General features: G+C 38.0%; 1 protein-coding gene across 1 annotated transcript in view; it reads left to right on the plus strand.

Moving 5' to 3' along the window:
- Positions 1 to 15,702, plus strand: part of daam1a (dishevelled associated activator of morphogenesis 1a) — an 88,332-nt gene that overhangs the window by 10,209 nt on the left and 62,421 nt on the right. The window contains exon 2 of the mRNA XM_080202793.1: positions 9,795 to 9,884. Coding sequence (XP_080058919.1) covers positions 9,795 to 9,884 — 90 coding nt within the window. The remainder of the gene's footprint in view (positions 1 to 9,794; positions 9,885 to 15,702) is intronic.

The raw sequence follows: 15,702 nt of genomic DNA on the forward strand, positions 1-15,702 counted from the left end.
TTCAGGGATCTATGCGCGTGGACACCGAGATCTCTCTGCTCATCCACACTACTAAGTATCTTACCATTAGCCCAGTACTCTGTATTCCTGTTACTCCTTCCAAAGTAAATCACCTCACACTTCCCCACAATAAACTCCATTTGCCATTCTCTAAGCCCAGCTCTGCAACTTATCTATGTCTCTCTGTAACCTGCAACATCCTTCTGCATTGCCCACAACTCCACTGACTTTAGTGTCATCTGCAAATTTACTAACCCATCCTTCTATACCCTCATCCAGGTCATTTATAAAAATGACAAACAGCAGTGGCCCCAAAACAGATCCTTGCAGTATAGTGTGAATCACGACTTGTGTGTACCCTAATAACTGAACTCCGGGATGAGCATTTCCCATCAACCACCACCCTCTGTCATCTTACAGCTAGCCAATTTCTGATCCAAACCACAAAATCAGCCTCAATCCCATGTTTCTGTATTTTCTGCAATAGCCTAGCGTGGTTTGTCGCCATTTAGCTTACCATTTCCAGTATATGACTGTATTAAGAGGGTAAAGCTGGGGAAATGCTCCATGCCTCTTGGCAACGTGGGCTAAGTCTGGAACATTTCAAATTAAAAATACTCAAATGTCTAGTACACGTGTATAAAATCAGTAAAACCAGATTGTCATGAGTATACAACTGAACAAGTAACATAGATATCTAAACCGGAGTTCCAATTCCATATTGGCCAAGAAGAAGAATACTTTTTGTCTCCCAGTTATGGGCGACCTTAAAAAAAAGTTGGTGACAATTTAAAATAAAAAGTACTTGTATTGACTATTAGAATGATTCCTGAATTGGTGACAAAGTGGCTAAGACAGAACTTGTAGTTTAAGTTGCAAGTGTGATTGCATGTGATACTTTTATACAGATTCATTTTGTCAAAATCATACATTTTGGGGTTGTGCCTTTTTTATTTTTGAAGCAGATGTCAGTTTGATTTTTATAATTTGGCACATATTTATGTAATAATGCAGGTAACTTGATCTCTACATCATGTAAGGAATGGTTTGCGTTCAGTGCGCTATCTCATGATCCTGATGCAACAGTAGCTAATTAATTTGCACCTCATCTGTTTGTTTTATTCTAGATTTTCGCAAGTGTCACTAATCTATTTAAATATTAATCATTTCATTTATACACTTCAATTAGCAACACAGTCTTTCCCTACTACAACTAACTTTGTAATTTTCAATTTTAAAGGTTTGTTTTTAACTGACAGGCATAGATTCAGTTGATTAACAGCAGGAGCCACTGCTCACAAAGGACTTGCTTAGTGGTGAAGTGGGTGCAAATATCAAAATGTAAGCACTTTAAAATGTACACATGACAGCTTTCTGTCATACCGTGCTATACATGGTGTGATGCTTGGCAATTTTGTGGCAGATTGTCCTGTAGTTACAGCTCAGTATATTGGATAACTTAGGTGAAGTACGTAGGGAAATGTGATCCAGCAAGGATTCTACAGTCGTAATTGCAGAATTTTTCTGTCCATTGACCTCTTTGTTGGATGAGGGATCAATATTGTTCAGCAGACTGGCAGAATTCTGTCCCCTTCACCAAATAGTGCACTGCGATCTTAGTTAACCATCTTGGGAGGTGGAAAGAACTTCGGTTCAATGTCTTGCATGAAGACAAGGATATGGTGACTATTTACTTGCTCACATATTTATAATATTTATTACCACATCCTTTCAAACAGCTGCTCTAACTGAAGTACAATAATTGGAGTTCCATAGCAACTCAATTGGTATAAACATAAAAACCACTTCTAAAAGAGAATAACTGGAAAATTGTTGTTGGTGTTTGTGCATTGTTTCCATGTCGTTGATCCACCCAAACAACAAACTTTTTTTGGTGTTATTTTGAAAGAGAAAAAGCACATATTTTAACCAGCTGTGAATATCTCTTGTTACAGACTGTCGGTAGTGAAACAGAACAGTACATATGTATATAAACTTGTCTGTCTTGTACAATATTTATAGTTTAGTTATTTATAATAAATTATTTCAAGTACAGTACTTGGAGTTATAACCCCATCCTGCACTGCTCCAAAATAGACATTTAAATTATGCAAAATTGCAGTTGTCTTTCTCTCTTTCCAAACTTGCCTTTTCAGGTAACATTGAACTGTTGCAGGATATTGGTTTTGCTGAATTCTTATTCTGCATATAGAATCAGAAAAAATGCTTAAGTGCAAGTGTATCGAACAGGGAATTCTTGGACCTGTAAGTGAGCAACTGCTTCAGAGAGACAATCTGTCTACTGTGTTAGTGATCAAATCCCACCATGGCAATTTGATTTCAGCATTTTTTTAAAAAAAACAGCTAGCATTAGTAAACCTGTTAATGAGGCTTTTTGTATAAAAACCTAACTGTTGTGTTCATTCACTTTATGAAGTGACTATGACCAGATAAATTGCCCCACCTCATTCCTTTTTGAGTCTTTCTGTAGCCCCTGATATGGTTGACCATACTGTCCTCCATTGCCTTGCCATCATCATCTAGGTGAGTGTGACTGGTTCTTCTGTTTTATCTAATCTTAGCTATGTTAGCATCTGGAGTGTCTTCTCTTCCTGCTCTAATATTCTCCAAAGATCTTCCTATTTTGCACCTTTGTGTGGCCCCTTCAGCAGTATCATCCAAAAATATGGGGGAATTCTCCCATTAATTCTAAGACTAAGCCCTAGGATTGGGATTGGAGAGGCATGCAGAAAAATATGCCTTTGTTTGCATCTCATTACTGGAATAAAAATAAGTTTCATGCTGGCCTCTGGGTTTTCTGACACACCATTGTGGGCACCATTGGAAGATGACACTATAAATTCATACTGGTGTGAAACTGATTTCCAGACTGCCTGCCATCAATCACTTTCTCCCCCAACACCTGCAATCAAATCCATAGGTGAGCTATTGGGAGAATTCCACCTACGTAACGTCAGACTGTGTGTTGGCAACCCAGTTCTACTTCACCAGTGCCATTATTGACATCTCCACTCAAGTTGCCAGGTTGTCTGACAGTTTATTCAACATCCAGTGCTGGATGAGTAGACATTTCCTTCAGTTAAGCACTGGCAAGAATAAAATCATGTCATAGTTTCTGCCTCAGCCACTGACTCATCCCTATCCCCAGCAATTGCAGCTGAACCAGTCTGATCATGACCTGTGCCATAGTTAACCAGAGGTGAACTTCTGACCACGTATTCATGCCATCGTGAAGACTCTCTTTTACACCTGTTATGTTGCCTGGCTCTACTCTTGTCTTGGCTCATCTGTTGCTGAAACCCTCAATCATGCCTTTTTTATCTTCTAGATTTGAATATTTTAATGCCAATTTTATTGGTTTCTGTCTTCCCACCCTCCAAATCCTCATCCAAAACTCTGCTTGTGCGCTAACTTGCATCAAGTTCCATTCACTTGTCCTGCTGTTAGCCTACGCTGGCTTTTTAAGTTCAGGTCCTTGTTTTCAAATCCCTCCATGGTTTTGCTCCTTCCTATCTATTGCACACACTCCACCTTCCGTGATATGTGCACTTCTCTAATTCTGGCCTTTTGAGCTAGTTGGACTTCAATCTGGTGTTGTGAGATTTCTTACTTTTTGAGCACCCCAGTTTGAATTGCTCCACCGTTGTTACCCTTGATAATGTGCTAAATCTTTGGATTGGGGTTTCAGCGCTGGATCTCCTGCCTGAAAGCATGCTTCTTACCAACTGACCCAAGCTGTTGTGCATCACAATGTGGTCTGAAAATTTTCTTTCCCATCACTATTGCTGAAGTAATTCACTTTGAGTAATTTAAGTTCATGTCTGCCATAATTCTAAAATCTGAAAGAAATCCGTTTACATACTGCATTGTTGTTTAAAAGTGTGCTCATGTAAGTAAAGAGTAATTAATTTATTTGACAGTTTCATATTTATCTTTTGTGCTACAGCAAAATTACCAGTGTACATATTTTAGTAATCAAAATTGGGTTTAAAATGGAATCCCAGTGAGTAATTCTGGCTCAGTAATCATCAATGACTGTGTCTTTGAGGCTTTGTTAATATTGTGAGGCCACAAAAAATACCCCCTGCCCCGCATATTCTTTAACCATGGTCCTGAAGCTTCCATCAGATACAGAAGATGCTAACTAATTGTTAGATTGAGACTGATGGATATAAAGAGAAATAGTCAAATGTTAATATTCATAGTATTGTTTACTGATTTTGAAGTTGTATACTTTGTTTTACCTGTAAATAGTTAATGACATTGCTTCCCTTTTTAAATTTTTTAATGTGTTTGTGTTATGATCATTCACTGTGCATTAGTATGTCACTAAGATTGAGACTTGACCATCTCTCTGCAAGTTTCTCACAATCTAAAATAGATTTTGGTCAAGAGGATGGGATTAATAAAAATATTTTTATTAAATGGCAGTTGAGACCACAATGAAGAAAGTAACCTAATTGCCAATGTGTTAGCTGCTAGGGTGGCAAATATTTTGACTGGATTATGCAAGGCCTGCTGAGAAAAGGGATTCAATTACTGACTACACAAAAACAATACATCACTCAACTCCTCTACTTCAGGACTGTGCAGTAAATGTCACACTCTTAAACACATATAAAGAGAGTTTGCAACAATTCAAAAGATTACTACTAATTTACCAATTTGAGAAATATGAAAACAAAAGGCTGCTGTCAACTTTGTGTTGAAAATTGTTCAATGGACTAAAATAAAAAAAAGACAATACCTATAAAGTGAAATGCTTGGGAAAGAGTTAATGCAGCCAACTTGATCAGATTCAGGTAGTCTATTGAATAGTTACTTCACATTAGCGTGTGAATAAAAATTAAGTGCTTGTCACTGATTCTGGGGGTGATTTTCCACCCCGCCATGGTAGTTTTCCAGCGTAGTGAGGTGGGAGAATCTCACATCCGGGCATGCATGGGACTCTCGCATATGTTCCTGCCATGCACGCACATCCCAGCCTGGATCTTGGGTGCTGTCAGATCCATGCTGATGATCACAGGAAGACCAATTAGAATTTTAATCTAATTGTAATGTGATAAGTGCGCCAGGGACTGAATTCTCTAGCCTTGCTTGCCTCTCCCACTCTGCTAGTGTGTTTCACTCCAGCAGGGTTTATGCTAACTCCTTACTTTTGGGGAACTAACGGCCCAACCCTGCTGGAGTGGAGGGGTGGTTGGGGGGGTGGGGGGGTTGGTGGTGGCTGCTGGGCCTCCTGACCCCTTTGGGATGGGGGAGGGTGTCCCCTGGGAATGGGCACCCTAGCAGTGCCAGCCTGTGCCCAGGAGCACTTCACCTAGGGGCGGAAGGAATGGGGAATTGGCACTGTTGGAGGGAGGGGGAGGCTGGAGATTGGGGTGGTCCAAGACGGGGGTGGGCAGGTCAGGGTGGTGCGCAGTCAGGCTGTGGAGGCAGCAGCCTTGCGGGACTGGTCAGCAAACTTCAGGGCCATTAGACATGCATAGAGGCCTGCTGGTTTCAGCCTCCTGAGCTCCTGAAATTTAATGATATTCATGCTGGTTGCCTCTGCACAGTATGTGGGAGATTCTAATGTGAACTTCCACTGTGGGGGACAAAAGGCATGAATTACTCCAGTTTTCCCACGAATTCAACACGTAAAATTTTTTGGCAGAGAAATCCCTCTGCTAATTTAGTTACTGTTTGAAATGAATTAGACTTTTGATATTTAAACAAAATGGACATGATACTGTAATTTTGTAACTGACAAGTTAATTGGATCCAACTTTAGGTCAGGAAAATCTACTCGAACTATAAACGTGTGTCACATGTAGTTGGTAAATACGCGTCACGTAGCTTGTGAACAAACATTTTTAGCAGTCATTTCTTAATGGTTTGGGATATCATACAATGTTTGCATAATTTATCCAATTCAATAATTAAATTTTCATACAAAGGTCTGCACTTGGCTTGAGACAATTGTCTGCATGTCTGATGTACCCTGTACCTAAGGCATTCACTTCAGGCAGTATCAAGTCTACAGTGTTCCAAAATGTGGATTTTGGTGTTGGCCCACAATTCCCTAACTTGGTTAACATTGTATTCAGTGGACGCTTTAGCAGCAATTCCATTTATTATTAAAATCAAAATTGATTAGGAAAAAAGTTGTTGCTTTGTTTAGCAGAATAACATAATTTCAAACAAGGTGTTTGTTTTCCTGTAATGACATCAGAACAGCTGTTCAAGATCAAGATAATGTAATGCTATACATCTGTTCTGTAGTCTGCTGTTTAATATTTTTCTGTTTTCGGAAAAGTGAATAATGTGATGACAAGTTCCAATGATGAGCAAATTGTTACAAGGGTTCTGCAAAAGCTTTGTCATTTCCGATAAAACATGCCACTTGTATTGTGAAAGAAGAAATGGTGACAGGACAAAAATGAGACCAAGTTTTCACTTGGAAAATTTGTTTTCTTCAGCCAGTTAATCCCATTTAAATGTGCCAAATTTTCCTTTTTTTCTTCTTTCTTTGTATGATACTGACACTTCTCATTATATGGCTCCATCAGTTTTGGACCATATCCATTACCTTCGCTAAATATCCATTGTTATCTAAGCCTAACTGCCAGTATTTGACCAGGGGTCATCGCAATCAACGCAGTTCTCCTTTTTTTTTTCATCCAATACCTTCTGCATTTAATATCCAGCAAAGGTCGCTGGATGGTGTTCACTAGATGGATCTGAGCTGATCTTTATTCCCTCTGACCCTCTCAATCCCTAAATTAATTTTTTAGGTCAAATTATTGCAGTTGCTTCAACATCTACTTATTTATTTAATCAAAATACTGCCATAAAATTCTATTTTTACTGGTGTCCAACAGAACTGTTCTTGTAGAATTATGCAGATATGTCCACTGCCATGTTTTTATTTACGTACATGTGCATTCTCTGTCGTCTTGTGATGAATATTGCTATATTTATGTATATAAAAATATATGTACACAGTTGGTCCTTGGACTTGGCAGCACAATTGGTTCCAGAAAACCACATTGCAAGTCAAAACATCACAAGTTGGAACGAGTTTTCTCATTCAGAACAATGTTATAAATGTGGAATTGGTTCTTGAACCAAGGCTTGAAATCCTATTTTCACTGAATTGTGAAAAGTTTTTGAAATCTGTATGATTGCCTTACAATAATGTATTTCCCATGATCTAATAGTGCCTACACTTTCAAAAACCTCCCTCAGCAATACTGTACTGTTACACTATATCTGAGAAGTAATTTGCCCCCTCTGTGGTTATGAAAGGTGAAACAGAACAATTGGTAAAGAGCAACAGTTAGCTGGTATGCTGTCATAAAGTTCGAAACTGATGTTGTAATGTTGAAGCACTATCAATTTATAAACAGAAGTGCTGTTCAGTGTAACTCAAATGGCATAATATCAAGGACTGCCTGTAAAAGAACGTAAAGATAGACATCTATTTAGGTTCCATTGCATTGCTCAAGGAAAGTCACTTGATGCACTATTTTATAATATATTTATGCCTCAATCTATTTGATTGCTGAGGCCTTTAACTAACTATGCCAGTCATATTACTGCCAATAGAAAATTGAGTAAGTTGCTGTTTGCAGATTAACAGAGGCTTTTTTAAAAAAAAGTCCTCTGACGTGTCACTGGCAAAGGCAGTGCCCATTCCTAAATTGCTCTCGAAAGTGGTGGGGAATAACTCACTTGAAGCACTGTAGTCCATGTGGTAAAACGGCTCTTGGTGTTCCCGAATTTTGACTCGGTGTTGAAGAAGAACAGTGACATCTGTCCAAGACAGATGTTTGGCTGCAGATCAGAAGAAAATAGGCTTTTGATACCCCACCAAAAATTTATTTTTAAAAACAAGAGCAAAGTATGATGAATACTGCGAAACTATTTTATTTGTATTCAGAAAGTGATAGACTTGTTGGGAAGCATTACTGACTTGAAGGACTGCGTTGACATGCAAATAGTTTGTCAATTGGAAATGTATTCTTAAATAGTCTTTACTGAGTCCTTGTATGATATTTTAATGCATTTTTATTATGCAGCAATTTGTAAATTGCTTCAGTACTTTAATTGTGTCAGCTCAGTTGTGTTTAAACACATTGATGGGTGCTGTTATGAATCACCTACAGTAGCAAAAATTAGATTTGATATCCTTGCCATACTTGAGCTATTGAGTATTTCGCTTTTGCATTGAAAGTTTACCCAAGTGCATGAAGTCTGAGTAAGAATGACTGGACAGAAGCGATCCAAATTAATTTGGGGCATCTCTTTTCTGGTGATGCTAACTAACATTGAGCCTGTGGTTTTACATTTGCGGTCATCTGTTTGGAAGGATTTATCTTTGTGGGGTAGATTTCCCCATTCTGAAGGTTAGAATTTAGCACCAATTGGAGGAGATTTCCAGGGGTCCAGGATATCAAGTAGTGCAATTATCCAATCATGTTGAAGTGTTCTCACTGACAACGCGCCAGGAAGTAAAAACCATGTTGCCTTCACTTAGAGTGGAATAAATGGTTGAGACATGTTTTCAGGATTAAGCAGAAGTTGACCTTTCCTGAATTAAAAAATCATGTTTTAATTTTGAGAAATTTGACATTCCATAAACACAGCAAACCTCCGTTTAAGTGTCCTGACATGGTGGCATCGTCACATGACCAGGTCCAATGATTCAGTATGGAGTCTGGCTTATGTTCTTTCTGTACAGTTGAGGAACTTTTTTTTTGCTTCGTTTTCAGGAACCCTCCTGAACTACATTAAACTTCATTGGCTTTCTTTTAACTGTACCCTGTGCTACTCGAACTCTACTTTTTTCAAGGAGTTGTCCACTATTGTATCTTACAATACAGATGCCAAAAGAATTTTTGGATATAATTTGAGTGAGTGGGGGGTATTGAGTATTATCAATCTAATTACTGAGAGAACTTCATTACTCACTTCAGTTGTGGCTTTGTCCAGTGTCCAAGCATGAGCATTCCTTTTTGAATAGTAACACAGTACTTGAAAATGAGCTGCTTTCTTTTCAACCATTTTGCATGAAAGCAAATAGACATGGTTTTCTTTTCCACTAGCCGTCCCTCCAAAAACTTGGATTGTGACACCCATTTAAGAATCTTGATTGGCTCCTCTAACTTTATACAGGCAAGTTAACAACCTTGGTTTATACCCCAGGCATAATAACAGCTTCAGAACATGGAATTATTGGGACACATGGGTTTTGTTTTGTGGATTTTGTACCTATTGAATGTCCATTCCACTTTAAAGTGGATTATGTTAATTGCCATAAAATGCGGTTGTGTCTATGATGGGAAATTGATGGGTTTTTTTCCACATTTGGCATGCAACAGCAGTTTTTGTTTCAACATCTTGATCAGTTTACTGCAAAGTGAAATTATGGCATGCACTCCTAAAGGAAAACAAGTTAGATAAATTTTATTGCTGCTTTTTTAAGAAAAATACCTAATACTTTGAACTTCAGGTTCTCAGTAATGTACTGTCTCACCTTCCACCTGCCATTCATCTGACCTCAGTGCTCTGGTCAATTTCTATGGAATTATATGTTGTGTTGTGGCTTTGGGATTGGCTGAAGATTTGAAAAAAAGGACATAGATGACAGACTTTTTTAATTTGATTAGCCTTGGCAGTTCATAATTTGAGTATAAGAGGCTAATATGAAAGCTGGGGCTCAGTATATAAATGTTTATCAGTACATATTGTGTTGTCTAAGATAGTAACATTTTGCTTTATCTTTCCAGGATGAACTTGACCTTACTGATAAGCACAGGGAAGCCATGTTTGCACTTCCTGCAGAAAAGAAATGGCAGATATATTGTAGTAAGAAAAAGGTAAGAGAATTATCTTTTCTAAAAAAAAATTACTTGTCACTATTGATTTGTACAATGGAAGAACAATCATCTTTATTTTGAGAGTTTGTCCTTTGCAAATGTTCCTGCCTTTATTCTCTCCTATTAAAAGCAACAAGAGAGCAGAGCTGCAGTTTCTATTGTCTCTCAACCAGCTTTTGTGGTGTGCCTGAGAACAGCATTCAAGAAGTAGCTTCTGACATGTCTTCCCCCTCACCTTGTAATGTAGTAACTCAAGGCTCCACTTGACGACTTTCCCTCATTTCCCTTTCTAAATGGAATGGTGAAAGTTTTCTAGGTGGGGGTACTACATTAGTTATTTACATCAAGAGAAATAATGCTCCTATAATGAAAGAAGCAAGAAAAGAGTAGGTGGAGTTAGTTATACTGATAAATTGGAAAAAACCTTCAAACAATGGGAATTGGAAAAAAGAGTGGTGTTGGAAGAGGTAAAGTGGCTTTAGCTATTATTTGAAGAGTTGGGAAAAAGGCTGAAAAATGATCATAGTCCCTACATAACAGAATATATTATCTATTAATCACTGAACTTTACACTATCATTTTCTTTAATGGAAGAAACCATTTAAAATCAACTAACATTCCATTTGCATTGGTAGATGTTGGTAAAGCAATCAAAAATGTCCATTTAGTGTAATGGTTAGTACATTTTGAATTTCTGGGAGATGCACTTAAATGTGGCCTACTGGTCCAACAACTTTGACTTTTAATTTTGAATGTTTAATTGACCTTTTTTTTTGCTGAGATTGCTCTCTTGAAATCAAACCGAGTTATGTCATGTGTTCGCCTGAAATGTGCTAATGTTTTCCTGCATCATTTTCAATTATGTGGATCAGTTTTTTTTAAAACTGAAGCAAAATTTGAACTTTGCATGCCTGGAACAGGCTTTAAATTTTGTTTACCTTGTTTTGGAGCTTTTACAGCAAGTGTTGTATTTCCTTCTCTTTGAGTGCGTGTCTTGAAATGACTTGCGGGATGGGAAATGATTTTCAAAGAGGAGGATTGTTTTGCGTATTACACCAAGTCTGTCTTCAAATATAGGCTTGCAGTTCACCTCCAAAAAGAATTGCAAACTCAGATTGGTGCACTCCCTCCTCCCCTTCTTTCTACCCTCCTCCCTTCATTTTCTCTCCTCCTACCATCTTCTCTCTCCTCTCTTTCTACCCTCCTCTCTCTCTCTCTCTCTCTCTCTCTCTCTCTCTCTCTCTCTCTCTCTCTCCCCCTCGCTCTCGTTCGCTCGCTTTCTTTATATCCTGCGCTTCTTCCCCCCCCCCCCCCCGCCCAACCCTGATAATTTATTCATGTTATTTGATAAGGGAAGACTTGTATCACCTTGGCCTGGTCTTATTCTACTTCTAATCTGCAGCAGCACTCTGTTCCCTCATGAACAACCTTTTAACACATTTTTCCCATCTCAATGCATTCTGAAGCAATATAATGTTTGGCAAACAGAAGACCCATATCCTGATATGTGTGTCTTTTGGAAATATATATTTTATCTCTTCGTATTTGTCCAAAAGCAGTCATTACATGTATCATAAATAGTACAAAGTATTATAATTGGAGATGTGTACTGATTTGCTTTTTAACGCCTCCTCAAAGTCGAAACAGAGGACTATCAGAAATAATACTTTCTCTTATTGCCAGCAAAATTTCTAGCCTTGTGCTTTAAGTTTGAAATACACGAGTTGATCAATATCTAAATGGCAAAGATGCAATCTTGTTAGCCGTGATCCTTCAACAGAGCACTGTTCTTTGAAACAAAATCTTAAAGCACTTTGCCTATCTTCAAGGAAAATTATTTCAAGAAATAGTCTGAAATGTCAGTGTTAGAGTTTGTACAGAGTGCTCAACGTCTACATCTTGTATGCTGTTCCAGTCACTGCAAAGTGTAAAACTTTTAGTTATTGTTTGAGGTGCAATGAAAGGTAACTAAACTGATGGGACTGGACATCTGAATTATGCGGAGAGTCTTCAGAAAGTCTAAAAACATCAAACTGGAGAAGATTAGACTTGATCTGAAAGAAGCATCGGCATGCTAAATGGTATGGTAAGGATGAGTGTAAATATGTTTAATGTAGCCACAGGCTCTAAAGGAAGGCATTGCCTGAAAATTTAAAAGCGAGAAAGTGATATACTTTAGATTAAAGTACTTCACATCAGAGGTAGCAAACAAATGGTTTGGCCTAATAAGGGAGGCAATGAGACTTGATTGTATTTGAAAATTGTAGAAATAAATACCCACAAATTAGTTCATCCCTTGCAAGATGAGCACTTATTGTCCCTCCCTAATTTTCCCTTGAGAAGGTGGTGGTGAGTCGCTACCTTAAACCATTGTAATCCAAATAATGAAGATGCTCCCATAATACTGACATGTTTCCAAGTCGAACAGGTGGGAAGTTTGCAGATGATGATCCCAAGTGCCTGCTGCTCTTGTGTTTCTTGGCTGTAGAGATCACAGGTTTGGGAGGTGGTGCTAAAGCAAGAACCCATAGCAAGTTATTTAGAAAGCACACGCTTCTGCAGCCAGATATGCTGGTGGTTGCAAGAGTGAATGTTTAAATTTATAGGATCGATGCCAATCCATGGGCTGCTTTGTCCTAACAGTATAAAGCTTGGAGAGTGTTGTTGGAGCTGCACTCAAGCAAGTGGAGAGTGTTCAATCACACTCCCTACTTGTGCATTGTAGATTGTGGACAGGCTTTACTAAGACGAAGGTAAGTCACTTGCTGCGGAATACCCAGCCTCAGACTTCTCCTTGTAGCCACAATATGTATCTGGTTGGTCTAGTTAAGGTTTTTGTCAATGGTGACCCCCAGGTTGTTGGTAGGGGACCTCAACACTAGTAAAGTTGTTGAATGTCAAAGGGAGTTAGGTGGATTGGCATTTTGGAAATGGTTTTTGCCCGGCCCTTCAGGGGGGAGCAAATATTACTCGTGTATATCAGCCCAAGGCTAGATGTTTGCAAGACCTTGCTGCATGTGGGCATAACCTGGTTTGTTATCTGATATGCGAACAACAGAGAAATACAATCATCTGAGAATATTTCCACTTCTCACCTTGTGATTGAGAGAAAGTCATTGATGTAGAAGTTGAAAGTGTTGTATCTGGAACACTGATCAAGAAACTCCTGCAGCAATGTCATGGGGCTGAAATGATTGGCTTCCAACAACCACAAGTACTTTCCATTGTGCAGGTTGTTGGTGAGTAAATGCACCTCAAAAGCTATGTTTACAACCCTTTCTGTAGTTTTGTTGTTTGTGTGTGTGTGTGTGTGTGTGTGTGTGCTGCTAGATAGAATTGCCCTGCTTTTTGTGGACTGGACATATTTGGACAATTTTTCACTTTGTCAAATAAATGCCAATGCTGAATCAGTTTGACACAGGAGCACATGTATCATTACAGCCAGAGTGTTGCTGAAGTCAGTAACCATTGCTGTATACATTGTGCTCAGTCTTTCACAAAGGCTTGCTTCTGTAATGGGCCCTGAAGAAAAGATCAAAATGGCCCTTGGCATTTTGCAATATCTTTTGTTCTTGGGTGCTGTGCTCAGATGTTTTTCAGAATGGGGGTGTTCATAGAACCACTCGCCATCTTCTGTTAGCTATTGTGGTATTACTGAGACTGACCAGCTGGAGTCCAATTGTCTTTTTTTTTTGAGTCTATTGTGCCTAAACTAATTAAATCAGCATGCCCTTAATCCAGTTACTACTTCTATTATGGGATCTGGGCACTAAACAGCTGGGAGGAAGAGGTAGTTTTACCTTTATATCTAGAATGCTTGACTGGTTGGGATTGTTTAGAGATGTGTGTTGTAAAAGCTTTCACTTGACAATTTAACATTGCAAATCTCACCTCGATGCAATGTAAGGAACAGGAATTATATTGCAATCTATACAAATTACTTAATTTAAAAATTTCTGTAATTCTTCCAGAAAATTTTATTTTTTGGCTTGGTAAGGTACCAAGAAGGTTGCAAAAGTAAACAATTTAGCTTTGCAGCAGAGAAGAAGGTATGGGAATGTAAAGCATGTTCATTTAAAGAATGAAGTTCAAGTCAAAATGAATGGAGAAAAAAATCATAGGCTATTCAATTAAGTGCTATCCTAAGGGACCATTAGAATAGGCACCAAAAAACCTGCTAGAAAATAAATATTATCCTTTCAGCACTCAAATCCTCTTCAGCAATTTTGCTACTGCAGAAAACTGAACTTTAGTTTTTTTCCCCCTTGGAATGAAAAATCAGTTGTTTAGCATACTTGGCTAAGTTAAGACAGCTGCTTGTTACATACCGCCTGCATGCTGTTAAGCTTTTTGGGGAGCTATTTTTTGGAGTTTTTATAATTTTTTCATTTTAATTTTCTTCACTTTACCTAATTACTCAACTTCATGTTGTTGTCATGGTTGAAAAAAATGATTCTATTGGGTCTGTTTGCTGTTGCAGTATTGCTCTAGTTAGAGATGTTTTGCCTTTCCATTGGTGAAGCTAATTGCAAATATGCTAATGACCAGACTAAAACCTAAAATGCAATTAAATTTATCAATTTGAACTTGCTAATTTTTGTCTGTTTGCTGATTTACAATGAATGTTTTTAATGGATGAGTTGCATTTCACTCGGTAGCAGATGATGGGGAAACTTGTCTTTCTGGATAGTTTTCTGCTGATGAACTACGATACAGTTACTGTGGTGGGGGGGTTGCTCAACCAATGAAACTCAGGAATTCTTTATTGTTTTCATTGGTTTTAACTATGCAAACAGAATTACAGAGTTTAATAAAAATTCAGATTTAAAGATTTGATTATTCTTATCACTGCATATTTTCCCTGGAGTGTGGTGAATTGGACAATTTATTCAAGAAATCAGAACAAGGAGCATTTAATTGAATAGCTTTCTATGATTTTTTTTTTCCCCCCATTTGTTTTGACTTGAATTTTATCGTTTAATGAATGTGCTCCACACTTCCATATCCACTCCTGTGGTTCAAAGCTACATTACTTACTTTTGCAACCTTCTAATAATTTTCTGTTGTGTATACTATGAAAAGTATTTGCGTTCTCGATGGAGTATTTCCTTTACAGTAATAGTTAAAAGCTATTAAAATGCAAAAATATTCTTCTACTTCCAATTTTCCAATTATGTCATGTGTAACAGTGTATGATTAGGGTATTTATAATTGGAATAGAATTGTACAGATTTTCAGAATATACAATGCTACCATGCATAAAAGAAATGTGTTTACATGTTTCTTGAGGGGTATATTTAAAATTTAAGCAGATCTGTTTGCCCCAGGCAGTTCCATGCTGGGATTGCAGGAGAATAATTGGTTTTGGTTATTGGGGTATTTGTTTTAATCTGAGTTGGTGCATTTTTTCCCCTGGGGTTTGAGTAGGGTTTGATTTGGTTAATAAGAGCCAGAGTTATGTGACAGGGAGAAGCTAAGTTTACAGCGAAAAACAGATTTTTGCTTGGCTCCGAGAAGACCAAGATCTCTCTCTCTTTCTCTTTTTGTCTCTCTCTCTCTTTTTGTCTCTCTTTGTCTCGCTCTCTAAGGTAGCTAAAGGCTCGAGGAATGTTAATAACAGTTTTTCTACTTTGGCATTAGTGTGAGGGTAAAGTATTTCACTCCAGGTGTGATTCTGTTAACGCACTAGGAAGCTTTTATCAAAAACTTTATTTTAACAAAACTGTTTAATGAATGAATTATCTTAACTTTTACCAGTTGAAATACTTAAATATGTCAGGTTAACAATTAAGAATTGTATCTTATCTCCATTAGTTCC

Source organism: Carcharhinus amblyrhynchos, chromosome 14, assembly GCF_965287045.1.
Source record: "Carcharhinus amblyrhynchos chromosome 14, sCarAmb.v2.hapA, whole genome shotgun sequence".
NCBI lineage: Eukaryota > Metazoa > Chordata > Chondrichthyes > Carcharhiniformes > Carcharhinidae > Carcharhinus > Carcharhinus amblyrhynchos.